The 22,041-nt window shown below is 40.5% G+C and overlaps 1 protein-coding gene across 2 annotated transcripts in view; it reads left to right on the top strand.

Annotated features, from left to right (window-relative positions):
• Positions 1-6,470: 6,470 nt before the first annotated feature.
• LOC147030734 (uncharacterized) overlaps positions 6,471-22,041 on the top strand; it is a 139,125-nt gene continuing 123,554 nt past the window's right edge. For both annotated transcript variants that reach the window (XM_085875091.1, XM_085875092.1), the window contains exons 1-2: positions 6,471-6,582; positions 16,496-16,528. In XM_085875091.1, the coding sequence (XP_085731217.1) occupies positions 6,507-6,582; positions 16,496-16,528 (109 nt within the window). In that variant the 5' untranslated portion in view covers positions 6,471-6,506. The remainder of the gene's footprint in view (positions 6,583-16,495; positions 16,529-22,041) is intronic.

The following is a 22,041-nucleotide window of genomic DNA, read 5'->3' on the forward strand; positions in this document are numbered from 1 at the left end:
GCTTAAGCTTGCTTTTCGATTTGCATATGCGGGGTCATGATTGGTCGAGATGATGTAAAATTCCTTAATATTTTAGTCAAGTACTGTTAAACGGAAAGATTTTGAAAGTGCCAAAAGGCTATTTGTGTTCTACTACACTGTTCAAATATATACTGTAATCTATCCTCATAAAAGTGTGTGTGTGTGTGTGTGTGTGTGTGTGTGTGTGTGTGTGTGTGTGTGTGTGTGTGTGTGTGTGTGTGTGTGTGTGTGTGTGTGTGTGTGTGTGTGTGTGTGTGTGTGTGTGTGTGTGTGTGTGTGTCCTCCATAACTCCAAAACTATAAAACCTAGCAGCCTGAAACTTTGCATGCAAACTAAGGAAACTCCACTGTAGTGCAACAGTGAAAATTGGGTGTTTGGGTTAATTAAAACATCCCTTTTAAAGATAATTAACGACCTTATTTAATTATGTCCTTCATCAGGTGATCTTTGGCTGTCTGGGGTATTAAGGTGTTTCCTGGGTAACCAACTATTATATCACTGGTACAGCTTTGACATTCTTCAGATCCTGGATCTTTACACTTCATTATTGAGGTCTTGGTATTTGGTCATTTTCTTGATTTCTGCATTGTTTAGTCCAAAATCACTGGTATTTACACCTCACTTAGCAATGTCTTCTTCTCTTATTTTTTGTGCCGAACTATGGCGAACATATGTGGTTGCAATGCTTTGTTTTCGATGTTCATGCTCGAGGGGATCATTCGTTCGTACATGAGCGGTACTTCCATGTTTTCAGTCCATGCTTTTTGTTAATGTTCCCACAAATTTTCTGGAACTGGGATATCAAAGTTTTTGCAGATGTGGCTTTGGTTAACATTACAAACTCTTGTGTCATTGTGTGTACAGCTATTCTGACATGAGATGGTTTTATTTTTTAATTTGTGTGCAGTCATTAAGCAAAACATATCACTCTTTGCTAATGCCACCTCTACCCCTCATCTGAATCGTTCCCCTCCCCCCCCCTTATCACTCTCTGCCTGTTCCCTCCTTACCCTCCCCCCCCCCTCCTAAAGAAGGTGAAAAAAACAAACTTTACCCTTAAGAAATCGTTGTGGCCTATTCCAAGTGAAAGCATGGGTGAGCATGCCAAAAAACATGGCAGCATCAGACCCCAGCGAGGTTACCTCGGATACGCCTGAAGACACCACTCGGAGTGGTTACAGAGAATGCGCCTGATAAAGGATATAATTAAATAAGTCCGTTAATTATCTTCAAAAGGGGTGTTTTAATTAACCCAAACATCAACTTTTCACTCTTGCACTTCTGCGGCATTTTCTTATAATGCGTGCAAAGTTTCAGGCTACTAGGTTTCATGGTTTTGCAGTTATGGACTAGACACACTGACACTCTGACATTTATTCATGTAGATAGTGTTGGTGTAAAGCAGGCATGATGGGCCGAATGGCCTCTTCCTGCGTTCAATTACAATGTGATTTCTCGTGAAAGATCTGGCGAAGATCAAAAACAAAAAATAAGAGAAGATGTCCTGCTTTTCAGAAAGACAAAATATCAAAATCCAATAAGGAAAAAGGAATTGATGTTTCACCCTGAGCGAGTGGCTCAGAAAGACAAAATATCAAAATCCAATGAAGAAAATGGAACACAAAGGAGCTAATCAAAATCTAATTAAGATAATGTTTCATCTTTTACAGCAAAACAATTGAAATAAATTACAACTGGCCAAATATTGTCTACAACATATTACAAACAAGTACACTGTGATAAATGGAGAAATATACTTACTTTCAAACGTGTCTTACTCCTTTCAAACATGTCTTACAAAGAATATATCCTGGAATTGATGATGTTGATGTAACCCAATGCCTGCAATCATTCAATGAGATTATTTTTTTTATGAACACCGGACATTGTGACAGTTATTTGCAAAATTATTTTCAAATGTTTGAATTCAACGTTTTCTTTTTCTTCTTCGTATACATCACAAAGATGTGACATTGTGGGCTGGTGGAGGGGTGGCTGTGCCTCTTATGCTGTGCCCCCTGTAGGTTTGATCAGAAATTAGACATTTGTTCAGTGTGCTGGCAACAATTTCAGTTACTCTTTGCGAAGGACACCGTGGGATGTTTAACATCCACTGACCAATACTGACAGATTGGACGTCCAGCTTAACATCCATCAATGGATGGTACACACATTGTTGATGAACCCTGTTTGCTAAACACCAGGATGACAGTTTATAGCTGGTTCGGGATTCAATCCAAAGCTAGACCTCTTAGAGGCGAGAATGCACACCCCTATGCTATCCTGCCAGCCATCGTTTTATTTTTTTACTAGCAGGGTTACCCAGCATTGCTCCGGTGGGGTGGGGGGGGGGTACTGAGAAGTGGGAAAAGCAGGAGAGCCAGCAGGGCTTAGAATGGGGCAGGTGGGTCGGGGACAGAAGAACCGACGGGGCAGGGGTTGGAGTGGGGGAAATTGTGTGGGGGGCAGGAGAGCCAGAAGACCAGTGGGTAAAGAGGTCTTAAGGGTCTTCAAGGGTCTTGGGGTCTTAAGTGTCTTTGAGGTCTTTAAGGTCTTAAGGGTCTTACAGATAATTGAGGTGTTAAGGGTCTTTGAGGTCATATAGTTCTTCAGGGTCTTCAAAGTCTTAAGGGTCTTTGGGGTTTTAAAGTGTCTTAATTGTGTTCAGGGAATTCAATGATCTTAATGGTCTTGTGGGTATTCAGGGTCTTAAAAGGGTCTTATCTCCCAAGCATGTAGAAAGTCTTCTCTCAAGCATATAAAAAGTCTTCTCTCAAACATGTATTCTAATCTCTCAAGCTTTACAGGTTCTTTAAAGGTTGAGGCTGTGGATGAAAATACACTGAGGACAACCCCCGGATCGGACTTGGTCTGTGTGCCAAATTTGGTGGTTTCAGTCCAGCAGTCCTTGCAAAAAAATGCGAACAAGCAGACGGACAGACACAGACATCCGATGAATCTTATTTATTACATTGAAAAATAGTCCAAGAAACTCTTGTACTCAAAATTTCTCCAATGAAAACCCAAAGCTATTTCATGTAATGAATATGCTGAAAGCAGCCATGTGACATACTTTTCACAGCTAACCAGGGACCCACAAAGGTAATACTTTTTTTCCCCTGGGGTTTGCTCAGTATGTATTACCTGACATATGCGATCCAAAGTTCATGGTGGGAGCTGTTAAAACGTGCATCCCTGTGGACATTTTCCTTGTCACGATTCCCTTGAGTGTCCTCATTGACTCCTTCAGGAAGCCAAGGCCCCTGGGATCAGGTGGGAGCACCACAGGCTACAGAATAATTTCCCAAATGTTGATGGTGAGACCCCCTTACTGGAGGGTACATCTCTGATCTCTTCCTCTCAAAAAAGAAGTATAAAGAACAGACACTCTTCAAAAGCCCAGAGCTTACTCTGTGTGGCGAAACAAAGCAGCCAGAATGTGTGGCTACAAGAATAATGCTTGTGCCCTTTCTAATGAGGATGATCTTAAGAAAGAGTGAGGAAGATGCTTTACCATATATGACAGAGCTCTGCACTGCTCAAGTGCTGCATGTTTCAACAACACCATGGACTATACTCTGTACTGACAAAATCTCTGTCAAGATAGGCCCACACTTTTACAAGAGCATTGGGGAACTCAATGCAATTCATGGACATTTCCGCCTGAGAACAAATCCTGGTCAGGTTGCCTCCATTGCAGGATTCTATAGGTCTGGGCAGGAATTTGGAAGTTTGCCGGGGCTTCTAGCACACAATAGTCTGCTCTTGTAAAAGACACCGTGGGATAATTTTACATTTCTATGTCAGGTTCGAAACCATTTACACACCCCTCGTATTTCCCCTTTGTTGAAAGCCTTACGTGTATGAGGTATAAGTTGCTTAGTTTATTAGACAACTCATTCTGTGTTTTATCATACATGGAGACAAAAATAAATCGAGTAGTTCTTTGAAGAAACCTCCCAAAAAGAAACGAAATTTCCTTCATGAATTGTGTGGTTTTGTGTTACCTATTTGCATAGCACAACAATTGCAGAGAGATAATGTTTCATTCAGAGGATAACGCAACATTTTAGCTGAGTCACCTTTTTTTTTTGCTAATCTAAAATGACAAATTCGTCAGAGAAGATAAATCAGTTCACACCTACACCTGACCACACCTGATGTCACATTCAAGAAATGGGATGATGGAAACGGAAGGGAGTCTCCTCACCTGTATATTGAAGTCCCTTGCCAAATCCTCCTTTCCCCATGCTTGATGTCTGCCACACAATGAGCAATCCTACATGACAGCCATGAGGTAGACGAAACATTATACTCGAGCCTTGACTTGCTGTTCACCTTTACCAGTTGGTGGCACCTCCATTTTTGAATGCTCATTGTAATCTTTGCGAGGAAACTGCTTTAGCAAACAAAAACTTTGGAGTAAGATTTCACCATTGCAACATATGTGCTTTCCATGTTGTCATCAGTGGCTGACATAGAAATATGTTTACATTAAACACTCATCATCTCACAGATAAAATGTGAAGATAAAGATCGTGCTGTGATCACACATTTTCATTTCCCCCTTTGTTACACTTACGTGTTTTATGGATAATTAATTCAGTTGTGGATGCTCCATTTCTCGGGACACTGAACTTAATGGGTCGATACTGTGAAGAGCCAATTGTGTTCAGCTGACAATGCAGTGTTTTTTGGGGTGTAGGGTTAAAAGGTGCTTGATCTCCAGGTGAGAAATTGGTGCTTCCTTCAATTAAAGCCAAACTTTAAGTTCGGGCCTGCTGTTTGACTTAATTTTCTGTTTCTTACATGTTGTACAAATCCTATGTGGAACTAGGACATTTTTGTTTAAATTGACACTACACATGTAGATACAGCATCATTATTTTCAAAAAATTTTATAGCTATATTAAGGGTTTTCCACACTTCTGAAAGTAGATGTTTGTTAGATGAAAAACTGGGGCCTTCGCCAAGTGCTGAAAGGTCCGAGCCTTCCTATGCATTCTGATTGGTTAAAGTCGTCTAATCGGGGTCCAGTTCTTTATGAGAGCATGCATGTAGCATGTGGTCAGCAGCAAATTGGGAAAGCCTCCTATTCATTTTCACGAGATTCGAGGATCAGTTTAATAGATTGAGAGAAAGTTTTCAACGGAAATTAGACCGACCTCATTAGCCAGATCCGTCCACTTTTGTTCTCAAACATACAAAAGGTAAAACTGATTTTTAAAAAATAGATCTTTTTCGACTGAGATTAAATTTACTTTAAACTCGAGCTATAAAACAGGTGGTCTGTGTCCAACTCAGTCGCTGTGTGTAAACTGCCAGAAGCCGGATACTATGGAGAACTGCGTACAGCCCTTCCTCATCCCCCAAGGTTTGTCTACAAATATCCTCAAAAACCACTCACCATCTTTTATTTTGATGGTTGGACCTCAATAAGTAAATAAAAGCTTCCACGATGCTTGAAACTTTTCCCCATACAAAGAAGAGGAAATGTAGCAAAAGGATATTTAACATATGCTGTTGTCTTCCACATTTTATTTTTTGAATCAGACACATCTTGCATGGTCAGATCACAACCAAACTACTCAAAAGCGAGACCCTTTGCCAATGACCTTTCCAACTTTATCCTTTCTCATATTTCCATATCGTTAAACCTGCTTACATGTTATCTATTACACCAGCATTGGGAAAATTGGACAAGTCGGATGAAATCAGACAACGCAGATGAGCCTTAGGTGCTCCCATATAAACCCTGGCTCATGATATAGGGAACCCAACTTCAATTCTCAAACACCATAAGTGTTTGTGTATTATGTACTAATGTCCTTTGAATTAATGTAAATGTAAACTGATGTCTACAAATGTATTTGCCCTCAATGTGGTATATGTACAACCTGCTCCATGAGCCTTAGATCACTGTAAATTATTTATAAGAAATTAACAAGATCAAAATACGAACATGAATCTGATAAGCCAATTATCATGGAGTACAATCGTGCTCCACATGGAGGGATGGCATGGGAAAAATACGTAACAAGATGGAATACCGTCAAAGATTTGTCAAACGAAGTTTTATTTCTCCAAAAACCTGTGCAGAACAGTAACGAAGCATACCGTGCATGATTTCATCCGATAACTGCAACAACTGATGAATTATCAACTGCAAAATGTTTTTTTATTCTTACCAAAATCGATGGAGAGAGAAATAATTTTAAATTTATTTTGATAACCTGTACTCTTTGTAGAGTGTAGGTGTTGCTGGAGCAGTTTCTTGGAAATGGTTATATTGGGTGGTTTACCTTTGCAATTGCAGATAAAGAAAATGGAATGCCAAAAAGGTAAACTGGTCCAGCAACTATTTCATTAGAATACTTTTTTCATTTCCTCCTGGCTCTTTGCCATTTTCTTACGTCCAGCCCCTACTTGCTTGTATAAAGGAGGTCATGGCTCAGCCATTCGACCAGCAATCTTTGTTGCAACAATGCGAGCCTACTGTTCCTTGGCCATATGTATTCTCACTTTGCAAGTATGCGTGAAAGCAAGCATCCAAGTCAGCGGTAAGTTGTCTTTTCTTGTCTCCCTTTAATTCCACCTGTTAATGTACAAAACAACCTTGAGGAATCCTTATGACTATATATTTGCCTCATCCCATCCCGAGTTATTATGTCCGTGTGCAAGCCTCCCCTTGTTTGCACATTTGGCTTTTGTAGATTTTGAAAAAAAAATAACTGAGACAAAGTCAGTTTGTTTATGAAAAGATATCTGTTAATTGTTACAGATATTGGAGCAAATGATTGTGAAGTACAGTACTGTACTTGTTCCTTACCTGTCACATTTACAATGCATCATTAACCACTATATTGAAAATGTATTCTTAACCATCATATTGACAATGTATACTTAACCCCGATATAGACAATGTATCCTTAACTGCTAAATTGACAATATATCCTGAACCGCTATATTGACAATGTATCCTTAACCGTTATGTCGACAATGTATCCTTAACCGTTATAATGATAATGATTCATCAGTTGCTATATTGAGAATTTATCCTTCACTGTTATCTTGACAATTTATCCTTCACTGTTATATTGACAATGTATCCTTAACCGTCATATTGACAATGTATCCTTAACCGTCATATTGACAATGTATCCTTACCTGTCATATTGACAATGTATCCTTACCTGTCATATTGACATTGTATCCTTCACCGTCATATTAATGTATCCTTAACCGTCATATTGACAATGTGATTGTCATATTGACAATGTAACTGTCATATTGACAATGTATCCTTAACGGTCATATTGACATTGTATCCTTCACCGTCATATTAATGTATCCTTAACCGTCATATTGACAATGTGATTGTCATATTGACAATGTAACTGTCATATTGACAATGTGTTCTTAACCGTCATATTGACAATGTGATTGTCATATTGACAATGTAACTGTCATATTGACAATGTATCCTTAACCGTCATATTGGCGATGTATCCTTAACCGTTATATTGACAATGATTCATCAACTGCTATATTGACAATGTATCCTTAACCATCATATTGACAATGTAACTGTCATATTGACAATGTATCCTTAACCGTCATATTGGCGATGTATCCTTAACCATTATATTGACAATGATTCATCAACTGCTATATTGACAATGTATACTTCACTGTTACATTGACAATGCATCCTTAACCATCATATTGACAATGTATCCTTCACCGTTATATTGATAATGATTTATCAACTGCTATATTGACAATGTGTCCTGAACCATCATATTAACAATGTTTCCTTAACTGTCATATTGACAATGTATCCTTAACCATCATTACCTTCGCATTCTGCGAAAGGTTATGTTTTGGTCGCTGTGTATTTATTTATTTGTGAATATGTGTGTTTGTTTGTTATTCGCATAACTCAGAAAGTATTAAACCAAATTGCATGAAAATTGGTGGGATGATTCGTGATTATCCAAGGACGATTTGATTAGATTTTGGGAGTTATCGGGTCAAAGGTCAAGGTCAAGGTCATGAAAAGGTCAAAAACAAACTTTTGGGCATAACTTCCTTCATAAGACAGCTATCGACATGCAACCAACGCCATATTGTTCCATGACAAAATACCTTTCGGGTACGTGGTGTTAGATTTTACGTGACGTCATCAGAAGTGCGTCAAAATGACTTCACAAGGTGACGTAAATTTTCAATTTTCGACCATCAGTTTTGATCACACCTTTTTGTAGGACTTACCTTAAGGACGTCACGCACCAAATTTGACGTCGATCGGACTGACCGTTATGACGTCGTTGACGTTTGAACATAACGTTTTTCAATTGTGGCTAAAATGTCCTGATATTTTATATTCAAATATTTATGTAATTTGCAAAGGAAATTGTCCCAAATCCAGGCATTATGATCAGTACCAAAATATCTGCTTATTTATGAACAGGTTTTGCAAATTAACTCTATGGTCAAGGTCAAAGTCACACTCAAGGTCAAAATATACTTGTAGGCATAACTTCAGATCTAATAGAGCTATTGACATGAAACCAACATTAAAATGTTCCATGAAATAAGAGCTTTCAGGATGGTAGTCCGCGATTGGTAGTGACGTCATTGGAAGTGCGTCAAAATGACGTCACAAGATGACGTCATTTTTAAACTTACGATTTTTACCTTCGCATTCTGCGAAAGGTTATGTTTTGGTCGCTGTGTATTTATTTATTTGTGAATATGTGTGTTTGTTTGTTATTCGCATAACTCAGTAAGTATTAAACCGAATTGCATGAAATTTGGTGGGATGATTCGTGATTATCCAAGGACGATTTGATTAGATTTTGGGAGCGATCGGGTCAAAGGTCAAGATCAAGGTCATGAAAAGGTCAAAAACACTCTTTTGAGCATTTCATTCATAATACAGCTATCGACATGCAACCACCGCCAGATTGTTCCATTACGAGATACCTTTCGGATATGTAGTGTCGGATTTGACGTAACGTCATCGGAAGTGCGTCTAAATGACGTCTTACAAGATGACGTAAATTTTCATTTTTCGATCTCATCAGTTTTGATCATACCGTTTTGTAGGACTTACCTTAAGGACGTCACACACCAAATTTGACTTCGATCGGACTGACCGTTATGACGCCATTGACGTTTGAACATGACGTTTTTCAATTGTGGCTAAAATGTCCTAATATTTTACATTCAAATATCTATATAATTTATAAAGCAAAGTCTCCCAAATCCAGGCATTAGGATCAGTACCAAAATATCTGTTTATTGATGTACAGGTTTTGCCAATTAACTCTGTAGTCAAGGTCAAGGTCACACTCAAGGTCAAAATATACTTGTAGGCATAGCTTCAGATCTAATAGAGCTATTGACATGAAACCAATGTTAAAACGTTCAGTGAACTACGAGCTTTCAGAATGGTAGTCCCCGATTGGACGTGACGTCCCCGGAAGTGCGTCAAAATGACGTCAAAAGATGACGTCATTTTTCAGCTTTTTAATTTTTCAGTGTTTATCATTCCATTTTGTTGGACTGCCTTCAAGGAGGTTACACACCAAATTTGACGTCAATCGGACTGACGGTTGTGACGTCATGGACGTTTTAAAATGACGTTTTTCAAATGTGCCCGGAAAAAAGTTGCGGCGGCGAAGGTATGCGCTCTACCGAGTGCCCGTTCTAGTATTGACAATGTATCCTTAACCGTCATATTGACAATGTATCCTTAACTGTTATATTGACAATGTATCCTTAACCATTATATTGACAATGTATCCTTAACCATCATATTGACAATGTATCCTTAACCATCATATTGACAATTTATCCTGAACCGTCATATTGACAATGTATCCTTAGCCGCTATATTGACACTGCATCCTCAACTGTCATATTGTATCCTTAACCGCTATTTTGACAATGTATCCTCAACCGCTATTTTGACAATGTTACCTTAACTGCTATTTTGACAATGTATCCTTAACCATCATATTGAATCCTTAACTGCTATATTGGCAATGTATCCTTAACGGCTATATTGACAATGTATCCTTAACTGTCATATTGACAATGTATCCTTAACCATCATATTGACAATGTGACTGTCATATTGACAATGTAACTGTCATATTGACAATGTATCCTTAACCGTCATACTGACAATGTATCCTTAACCGTTATATTGACAATGATTCATAAACTGCTATATTGACAATGTATACTTCACTGTTACATTGACAATGCATCCTTAACCATCATATTGACAATGTATCCTTCACCAGTATATTGATAATGATTCATCAACTGCTATATTGACAATGTGTCCTGAACCATCATATTAACAATGTATCCTTAACTGTCATATTGACAATGTATCCTTAACCGTCATATTGACAATGTATCCTTAACTGTTATATTGACAATGTATCCTTAACCATCATATTGACAATGTATCCTTAACCATCATATTGACAATGTATCCTTTACCATTATATTGACAATTTATCCTGAACCGTCATATTGACAATATATCCTTCGCCGCTATATTGATACTGTATCCTCAACCGTCATATTGAATCCTTAACCGTCATATCGACAATGTATCCTTAACCGCTATTTTGACGATTCCTTAACCATAATATTGAATCCTTAACTGCTATATTGACAATGTATCCTTAACCGTCATATTGACAATGTTTCTTTAACTGTCATATTGACAGTGTATCCTTAACTGTCATATTGGCAATGTATCCTTAACCGTCATATTGACAATGTATCCTAAACCGCTATATTGACAAAGTATCCTTAACCGTCATATTGAATCTTTAACCACTATAGTGAAAATGTATCCTCAACCATCATATTGACAATGTATCCTTAACGATCATCGTGACAATGTATCCTTAACCGCTATATTGACAAAGTATCCTTAACCGTCATATTGAATCTTTAACCACTATAGTGAAAATGTATCCTAAACCATCATATTGACAATGTATCCTTAACCATCATATTGACAATGTATCCTTAGCTGCTATATTGACACTGTATCCTTAACCGTCATATTGAATCCTTAACCGTCATATTGAATCCTTAACAGTCATATCCACAATGTATCCTTAACTGCGATATTGACAATGTATCTTTAACCGTCTTATTGAAAATGTATCCTTAACCGTCATATTGACAATGTCTCTTTAACCGTCATATTGACAATGTATCCTTAACTGTCATATTGGCAGTGTATCCTTAACCGTCATATTGACAATGTATTTTTAACCGCTATATTGACAATGTATCCTTAACCGTCATATTGAATCCTTAACCGCTATATTGACAATGTCTCTTTAACCGTCATATTGACAATGTATCCTTAACTGTCATTTTGACAATGTATCCTAAACCGCTATATTGACAATGTATCCTTAACCGTCATATTGAATCCTTAACCACTATATTGACAATGTATCCTGAACCATCATATTGACAATGTATCCTCAAGTGTTATATTGTTAATACATTAGATGGACACAAGAGAAAATAAATATTTGATGTATAGATAGACAAGATAAAACATTTTTTGTGTTGATAAGACAGGAAACTGATTTTTGATGTGTCGATCGATCAAAGGAAAAAAATTCTGACTTTTCAAGAGACAAAGGAAAAGTGATTTGTGATATGTAAGCATTCGTTTTAAAATGGCAATGCTTGATTTGAATCCCCGATTGTGGATATAACAATCAGTTGAAATGAGAAACCAAGAAACAAGATGATGATGATGATGAAATAGTGGGTGTTTCAAAAATTCAGAAGCATAGGGATATTTATTTTACAATTCTATGATAATTGCTCAAATTGCGAGCCACTGACATACAGGCTCATATCAATTGTTGTATGTTGGTTTCTCTCAACGTTTCTTAACATTGACACATCGATTTTAGCAAATTCGTTTCCGATTTCATTCTCTCTATCTTCAATCGTAAGTGGTCTTATGGTATAAACCACCGATTCCAGATGGATCCAAATAAAAAAAAAGTCAAGTAACATTAAATCTGGACTGTGTGTGGTCATTCTATCAGTTCACGATGTCCTATCCACCTCAAAGGCACAGTTTCTAAAACTAATTTTAAAAAACATTTCCAATTATTTAGGACTTTTGAAACACCCTGTAATACACCTTTTAATGTTTCCTAATACATGCAACACAACTATTTTAAAACATCTCTTTGCAGTAGGAATTCCATTCCAGATTCAGGAATTATTTCAAAAACCAACCATGGTTTGCTTCAAAAATCTTCTTCTCATGAAAGCAACATTTAAAATGGTTTGCTTATGATCTCACAACTTTGTACTGCAGTAACTTCTTACCCTATTTATTTATTCATCTGCAGCCTGTGGCTGCTTGGCTGCATCATTTCCTGACAGCATGACTGTACCACTGATGCAATGCCCCCTGTTACCAGTAAATTGGTACTCATTTTGCCAACCTTGGAAGGATGACAGGCTGAGTCAACCGGCCTGGTGTTAATTCAATAAAAGGGAAGGGACTTGAACTCATGATCCTATGATATTAAGCCAGCCACCTTAACTGTTCAGCGAACACCAGGCTTTCCATACCCAAAAATATCTAATCACATAAAAATGCAGTTTCTGACAACCAAGCCACCACCTTTGTTCTCCGACCAAAGTACGACCGCATCAATCCCTGGTATTACATACACAAATACCCATTTGATTGTTGTACACCTCATAAAAGGAAAGATTAATTAAATAAGAAACAAAATTGGCATTGCTTCATTCATGCATGGGAGTTGTCAAGATATCTCAGAAGTAAAACACTCACCTTTGAGCTGTCCAGTCTGACTTTAATTCCAGACCCAATCATAAAAAAATTCATACTGGTCTTTCATAGGTGGAGTGTTTCACAATTATTACTATAATTCACGGACCGGTGTTTATGCATTTGTTTGTTTGCTTGTGGGTTTTTTGTCGCACTACTCCTCCGACAGTTCTGGGCCTATTACATCCAGACTTGCTGGAGAGGATTAGCATGATCCCAATTAATGGAGAGGGGTGTTTTTATCTTTGCGGGTGGTCTTAGATGTGGAGGGGAGAGGGGGGTGGATGCAAATTCTCCATGTAAATGTGTATCATGTTGCGCCGCCTCCAGGTAGGGGAGGGTATTACAAGTCTCCACCATTTGCAGTTGGTACAGTATTCCTGCCCCCATGTTTTCCAGTGCAGTGATGTGTTTTGAATCGTAAGCATTAGGCGTTTTTGCTTTATGCACATAACCCGGGTTATTTTTTCTTTGCCAACACGGAGCTGTCAATTACCAACACACCACCCAAATAAAGGTATGTGTCAGAAGAACATGTTGCGTGCTTGGAACAAGATCACCCTTTGGGCGGGTACTCTGCAAGTTATTTTAATATGTGCAGTGCACCATCCATCAGATAAGATGACAATTGGGGAACTCAATTGCTCGTATCGGTTGCTTCTTGTGGATATGATATCTCCTAGTGTCTTTTATGATGATTAGGTGATTATTTCTGGGATCTTGCCTAGTTTATAAATAAGTGAGTCCACTAAAAGGGATTGGACTAATCCATCCATCCCACTTTTAAAATAGTAAAACTTTAAACCTGGAACTACAAATACTGATTCTCATGAAGACTCATGTTGGTCTGCATCAGCAGGCAGGATAAGGAATGGATTTTATCAACTGAAAGTCAAAACGTACTCTTATCAGCAATCAGTTGATGTAATCCACAATCTATTCACACGCCTGTTTCATGATGCCAGATAAGGTATTCTCTTTTCAAAGATTCAAGCACATTATTCTCAATATGTACACTTGAAACCCCTTTTCAGCATACTTTTCCTTGCTTTGTAATTTTCCTTTGATGAGTACAGCAAGAAAGAAATTTGATCGAATTCTATTATGTTTGGCTTCGAGCAAGAATATAAGACTTGAACTTGCACTTTAATCTAGTTCCTGCTCCAGAAGACAAGACGATATATATATATATATATATATATATATATATATATATATATATATATATATATATATATATATATATATATATATATATATATATATATATATATATATACAGATATATTTTTATTTAAAAAAAAAAATATATATATATATATAAATAATAAAGCAGGAGTGTCTGTCTGTCCCTGAACTACTCACTCAGTTTTGGGGCTTGCCCCCTCAAACATTCTGTGGAACGTTTTTGGGTCCCAGCCAGTATCCTAAATTGGGGGGGGGGGAGTTTTCATCATTAACTCAATACAATTATGATTTTGAGTTTTGATCCGAAACGAAGCTACTCCAGATCCGGATGTGACGTCACAATGGCATTCATCTTCATTTACCTTACGAGTGTTTGTTATATTGTATTTTGTTATATTAATGGTATAGTATTAATTTGTGATTGGATTGATGCTGTTTGGAATGAACATGTAGAGATTGAGTTTCAAGGAAAATGAGGAAATAAAGTGTTTCCACCAGAGATATTCGCGGATTCTGCATTTTCAGATTCGCTATGACGTTGAAATATTTTGTTGACTTCACGAGTGTATATAATATTGTATTTTGTTAAATTCATGGTGTAGTATTAATTTGTGATTGTAATGATGCTGTTTGAATGAAAATACAGAGCGGTTGAGTTTAAAGCAGAATGAGGAAATTATGTGAGGGAATACACCCGAGACATTCGGCATTTGTAGTTTCGCTATTTTTTGCCCAAGTCCTTCACGAACCAGCTGCTGAGCCCCACCCATGCATTGCATGGGTACCTCGCTCGTGTGTGTGTGTGTGTGTGTGTGTGTGTGTGTGTGTGTGTGTGTGTGTGTGTGTGTGTGTGTGTGTGTGTGTGTGTGTGTGTGTGTGTGTGTGTGTGTGTGTGTGTGTATATATATTTATATCCCTCTATTCCTTTAGACTGCTTGAGACTATTTAGACCCCTAAGACACTCTAAAACCTTAACGCCCTTGAATACCCCCTCCCCCCCCCAAAAAACAAAAAAAAACATTTTCACCTGGCCGAGTTACCGCCCCCTGCACAGTGGTCCTGTGAAGAGGTTTCCTTGTTTCAGGACGAGGTGATGATTTTGCCAGTTTTTCCTCTTCTTTTTGTCAGTGGCCCTTCACATTTAGTGGCTCTCAGCCTTGTTTATGGCGAAGTTCAATTTTAAAAAAGACCCTTCAAGACCGAAGACCCTTTAGACCCAAAAAACCCAAAGATCCTTTAGGCTCCAAAGACCCTGATGACCCTTAAGACCTCTCAAAGCCCAAAGACATTTTAAAATCCATAAGACCCATACGACCCTTTAAGACCCCTCAGACCCTTAAGACCTTGAATACTCTTCAGACCGGTAAGACCCCTAAGACCATGCAGACCTTTTATAATCTGAAAACCCTTTAGGATTAAGACCCCAAAGACCTCGAAGAAACCTGATAGACTCCATTGGAACCATTCCTCCCTGAAGACCCTATAGACCCTGTTAGTCATTCTGGCTGAGGGCCTTCTGCAATAATACTTGAGGTTCACCAGTTGTAGTCAAAAGTCCCACCCCCCATTGGTAAACCACCTAGGTACCCAACTTAAAGAGTGCAAAGTAGAATTGACTAAGTAAATTGCTCTTTCTATGTTTTCAGGTTATGCTCATCTTGGTTAGTTGCATCAGGAAAAGTCCCACATGGAATAGAAGTTCCAGAAGCATTGAAAAAGCCCCGAGTGGCAAAGAGTAAACAGTGTCCATGACAACAATTTCATCCCATTATAATCTAATGGAATGTTTTTGTGATTCTATTATTGCCAAACCTCAGGAATTTTTCAAGATATCAGATTGAAACTTACACAGTTTCTTTGTACATATGTGCAATGTATGTTGATAAAATCTGGTCAAAATTAGTCAAAAGTCAAGGTCAATGCCACCAAAAACAGGCAAAACACCTATTAGGTTGCAATTAGAAAATGTGCATAACATTCCATCATGTAAAACACTTTACAGGTTAAATTTTCCAAATTACCCAATTGATGTTTTAATTGCTATTGTTTATTTTTGATTTTGCAAGTATAGTGCTATGAACGACACCTTTCTTGTCTGTCTGTTTGTTTGTCTTTTAGCAGGATGTCTCAAAAAATTATCGACAGATTCAGACGAAACTTGGTGGACAGGTTCGGTGTGTGACAATAACAAAACGATTAGATTTTGGTTCTGTTCCGGATCCAGATCTGGCCTATCAGTGTGATACAAAATGTAAACTGTTCATCCTTGCGAAGGTGTGCGCTCTACCGAGTGTCGAACTAGTTATGTATGATAATGCTCACCATGCCTCACCCTGTCAAAAAAGATTGTTAAAATGCATCTGCTTTTGCATTTTCTGTTCAAGCATGTAAATAAAAACATGTATTTGCAGGCACGTCAGACAATCAAGACGCCAACCGACCAGGTAATGAATGGGGACTCGGGGTTTATTGCATGTGACTCACTTTTCACTCAGTACTGGTATAATACACCCACATTATCAATCCATCAATTTATTTCCTATATAGCTATTTTCATTTCAAACAAAATTGAAAACTGCTCTTGAAATAATAATCAAAATAATAATTAAGAGTAGAGAATTAAGAATGGCACAAACAAGGGTAGAGATTAAGAAAAAACAACTGTAAAAAGGTAATATTTGAAGAGATTTAAATGCTGACTGATAAGACAATGTGGTTGTTAAAAGGAAGAGCTCCACAATTTTGGAGCATAACTGAAGAATGCTCGCTCACCATAAGTCTTGTTGCTGGTGTGGGGAACAGCCAGGAAATTCCTGGTGCTGGACCTTAGCTTTTTGCAGTGATTTAATGTATCGCACAAGATGATCAGATAGATAGACATGAACCAATAGGCCATTTGGTGCATCCTGCCTGCATTTTATCAACACCACATTAATTCAATCTATCACTTTATCTACTTCATTTTATTGGAGGGAGAGTGGTAGGAGTGGGAAAGAGAACCATAGTGCAAGTACATGGACATCACCAGATCACCTGGGGGCTTTTTTCATACACATCAGGTCAGGTATGGGAGCATGTGCCAGAACAGCGCGTCGCTGCATCCACTTTCCGCCGGTACTCCAGGAGCCTCCGTCTGGCCAAGCCCCAGGCAGATGCCTGGCCCATCCCCATCTTCTTGAGATGCTGATCAACCTGCTGTAACCACGAGGCACGTGGTCGGCCCATTGGCCAGCTCCACTCATGAGGCTCCCTCGCTGAGAGATTCTGGTGAGTCGGATCAGCGTCAGGAAAACAAACCACATGTCCACACAGATGCAGCTGACGCTCATGGACCTTGCAGGTAAGAAATGTCATTTGAGTCTCTCTCAGCAACTGCTCGTTGGACACAAAGTCCGACCAGCGATAGCCAAGGATTCTCTGAAGAGACCTGGTCCCAAAGGAGTTAAGTCTCCGTCTCAGATCCCTGGTCAGAGTCCAAGTCTCACATCCACAGAGCAAGACTGGAAGCACCAAGGACCTGATTTCATTCTCCCACACAGATATCGGCAGCGCCACACCCCATGATCCAGTGAATCCATGACTCCCCAGGCCCAATCCAGACATCTGTTGACGTCTGGCTCACAGCCAGCAGAGACATGAATATCACTGCCAAGGTAAGTGAATCTCTCCACAACCTCAACATCCTCACCACAAACAGACACAGACAGGACAGCAGCATCCAATATGTCACCGAAAGCCTGGATCTTAGTTTTGACCCAAGAAACCCATAATCCCAGTGGCTCCGACTCCTCATTCAGCACCTCGAGGGCCCCCAAAAGGATGTCTAAAGTCTCCGCAAAGATGACTGCATCATCTGCAAAATCAAGGTCCGAGATCTTGACATTCCCAAACGATGCACCGCAACTTGATCTCTCCGACATCCTCCCTAAAATCCAGTCCATACAAGTGCTGAAAAGTGTGGGGGCAAGTACACATCCCTGACGAACTCCAGTAACAACTGGAAATAAGTCAGAGATGGTACCACCACACTTCACAGCACTCTCAGTACCAGAGTAGAGTTCAGACATCAGATCCATCAGTTTTGGTGGCACCCCACGAAGACCAAGAATCCTCCAGAGGACATCCCGATTCACTGAATCGAACGCTTTACAGAGATCAACATAGGCTGCAAGCAGCCCCTGCCGAAACTCTCGTCTGCGTTCGGTGAGGACACGAAGGGCAAGGATATGGTCAATCGTTGACCTCTTTGGTGTAAAGCCTGACTGCTCTGGACGCTGGTGCTCAAGCAGATGGTGGCGAACCCTATCAAGAATTATCCGAGCAAAGACCTTGCCCGGCACTGAGAGCAGCGTCACCCCTCGGTAGTTGTTGCAGTCTTGGCGATCACCCTTCCCTTTCCAGAGAGGGACAACAAGGCCCCTCTTCCAGTCAGTTGGGATGATGCCTGTGTTCCAGACAGAGCACAAAACTGCATGCAACAACACAAGTGCAGCACTTCCACCAGCCTTGAGAAGTTCAGCATGGATGCCACAGATCCCTGGAGCTTTGCCCCGTTTCAACTGGTTCACCGCAGCCCGTGTTTCCACAAGCGAAGGTGGACCACAGTTGATTCGAGGGTCAGCAACAGGGATTGTAACACCCTTGACGTCCAACTCGACAGCTGGGGGATCAGCCTGGTACAACCGCTCAAAGTAACCGGCCCAGCGGGCCTTCACTTCAGACTCTTCTGTCAAGAGCCTACCACTCTCTGCTCGAACTGCAGTGCTCCGAGGGATGGGCTTGGATGAACGTAATGCGCGAATTCCCCTGTAAGCGGGAGGAGAATCACCTGTCCACAGGTGATGCTCAACCCCCTCACAGATTCCTCGCACATAGGCCTCCTTGTCCACCCTCAGTGCACGTACAGTTTTACGCCTCAGCTCCCTGAACAGCTCAGCTCTGCCATTCAGCCTGGCCCTGCGACTCTGGTCAATGGTATCCAGTGTCCCTTGAGAGACAAAATTCTTCTTTGCCCTGCGGTGAGCTCCAAGACATCCACCGGAAACATCAAGGATGGTGGTCTTGAAGGCGCTCCACAACTCTTCAGGACCCCCCAAAGCACCCAGACCCCCCAAGTGTCCACTCAGCCTGTTCGCAAACTCCTCAGCTACTCTCTCATCCCTGAGCTTGGCAACATCCAGCCTCGGCTGGGATGGTACCATTCTCCAGGATTTAAGGTGCAGCTTTAGAGTTGCTACAACAAGCCTGTGGTCAGTATTGAGGAACTGAGCACTCCGGTAGACCCTGCAGTTCTGGATCATCCTCCAACGACCGTCAATGAGGACATGGTCAATCTCCTTTGCCACGCCGCCAGCGTTGGAATACCAAGTCCAGCGATGAGCTTGTGGGCGCTGAAACCATGAACCAGCCACCCTAAGTCCATGACTTCTTACAAAGTCAAGGAACTTAGTGCTATTCTGGTTCATAGTTCCTGACCCATGGGGACCAACACACACCTCATAACCATCCCTATCAGTTCCAGTCGATGCATTGAACTCCCCCAAGACTAGAAGTGTATCTCGTCTGGGGCACTGATCAACCACAGACTCGAGTGTGACGTAGAATGCATCCTTCACGGTGAGATCACTCGCCTCAGTCGGAGCATAAACAGAGACCAGGGAAATGACACCTAAGGAGTGACGATTCCTTAATCTCATAATACGCTCGTTGACCGGTGTTACCTCAATTATCATTGGGGTCAGCTTATTGGACACAGCTACAGCAACTCCTTGGGTATGGTAACCATCAGAGCGACCAGACCAATAGTAGGTCTAACCACCCACCATTATCTCGCCGCAATCCGGTCTCCAAACCTCAGAGAGAGCTGCAATCCCGATGTCCAAACGCTTGAGCTCAGATGATAACAGAGACAGGTGATCATCCTCTCTTAGGGATAGGACATTCCAGGCACCCACCCGAAGGGACCGCCTCAGGTTAACCCAAGGAGACCGCCGTCTGGTGGATGACACCTCAGCACCACTCCGACACACTCTCCCACAATCTGACCCAGGGATGTTACCCCGTGGTTTCCCTCCTATCATCAAAGATTGGGGGTCCCGAAGGCTTTGCCCCAATCCCGTCATCCGGTGAGCTGCCCTGCGAAGGGAAGCTGCACAGGAGGTACTTCCACGAAGTGGGTTTTCAGATTTTTTTTGCGTTTTTGCGTTTTGTGGAATGAAGGGTTTTACGGTGGCCGGAATGCAAATCCTGCCACCAACCTCCTAATAAGAAGTAACTCAACTGCAGGAGGACGTCTGCAGACACAGTTGGGCACTAGATATGGATGGCCGTTGGCTCACAAGGAGCTCCTCCACCCTTTGACAGGTTTTGTTTTTAATCCTGCTGGGTGTCCATATCCAAACACCCTCCTCACCAGAAAACCTGGTGGGGGAGACGGTTTAGTCGCCGACAACCCAACCATGGAACAGGTTAGTACAGGTTTACATGGTACCTGCAGCAGGTCACAGATTGAACCTGACCTGACACATACACATGTATGTTTTCATATAACAAAAGGAGAACACTGCCTTATGACATGATGTCATAAATTGTGCATAAATTATGTCGTAATTATGACGACTTCAGACTGACAAATTATGACTCATAAATTATGACTCAAATCATAAATTTATGTCATAAAATAAGTCATAAATTATGACTCGTTATGACTCATAAATCATAAATTATGACTCGAGTCATGTGCATAAATTATGCCAACAGGTCACCTCCAAACTAGGATGGCATCTGTGTGCCGCTCAAGTCTTTGTAGACTGAGATTATAGCCCATATGTTCACGCATAAATGAAAGCAGAGTTATCAAACCAGATTTCGCTCTTATTTGAGTTGGTGAGGGCAACATAGATCTGTCAGCATCATGTCATCAGGTCAATGTGCTTCTTTCACTAAATTTATTATTCCTCACTGTAAATCTCCTGACTGGTGATCATCAGGACAGAGACAATGTGTTTGTGACAATGTGTTAGTGTGGCAGGCGACACTTGTTACAAACAGGTCGTTCAGGTAGTGCTGTGAGGGGACTCGAACTGTGCCCTGCTGCCTCATAGACTTAGGAGGTTCGATCTACATGTACATATGTATGAAATCATCTTGAGTTCTCCAACCTTTAATAAGCAAACAATTACTCAACGTTTCGATCAGCAACATGAAAACCATGCATCCACTGACCTTTCTCAAGAGTAAATAATTAACTCTAAATCCATGTTATATCAATGCAAAAAAGGGGGTCGTCACAGCGAGACCCACCAATCAACAACATTCTGGAACTAGACCCGTGTCCTTTAAATTTTGGAATGTTAAATCAAACCAAATTTTGTGATATATATATATATATATGTATATTGTGACGTCCACGGGACTTGAACAGTCCCGCCAACGTAGAATGAGCCGAAACGATGGAGGCGGTTCATTTATTTATAACCCAAAGATGGCGGTTCTAATCGCTCTACCGCAAACGGGACGAGAAAGGTGGCACGAGTCGCTTTTCACTGAGTTGATAACGTTTATTTCTCTAACCAGAAATAACAAGACTCGGCAAGAAGAGGGATCCGGGGCGATTCGACGGGATGGTGGTGTGGGTTCGGGCGTGGGGAAAACAGACAATTCCAATGAATATACAAATCTCAAACCCTCTAAGGCGCCAGGTACACACACACACACACACACACACACACACACACACACACACACACACACACACACACACACACACACACACACACACACACACACACACACACACACACACACACACACACACACACACACACACACACACACACACACACACACACACACAAAACGTAGCTGGTCCTGGTGGTCAGGCTGGCCCGTGGTGCGGACGCAACAGTCCCTGGATTGGCGCCGGACGAGCTGGCATTGCGCTCGTCAGGGGCAGGAG

This window comes from Eptatretus burgeri, chromosome 3, assembly GCF_056783735.1.
Source record: "Eptatretus burgeri isolate ZD-2024b chromosome 3, Ebu_testis_v1, whole genome shotgun sequence".
Lineage (NCBI taxonomy): Eukaryota > Metazoa > Chordata > Myxini > Myxiniformes > Myxinidae > Eptatretus > Eptatretus burgeri.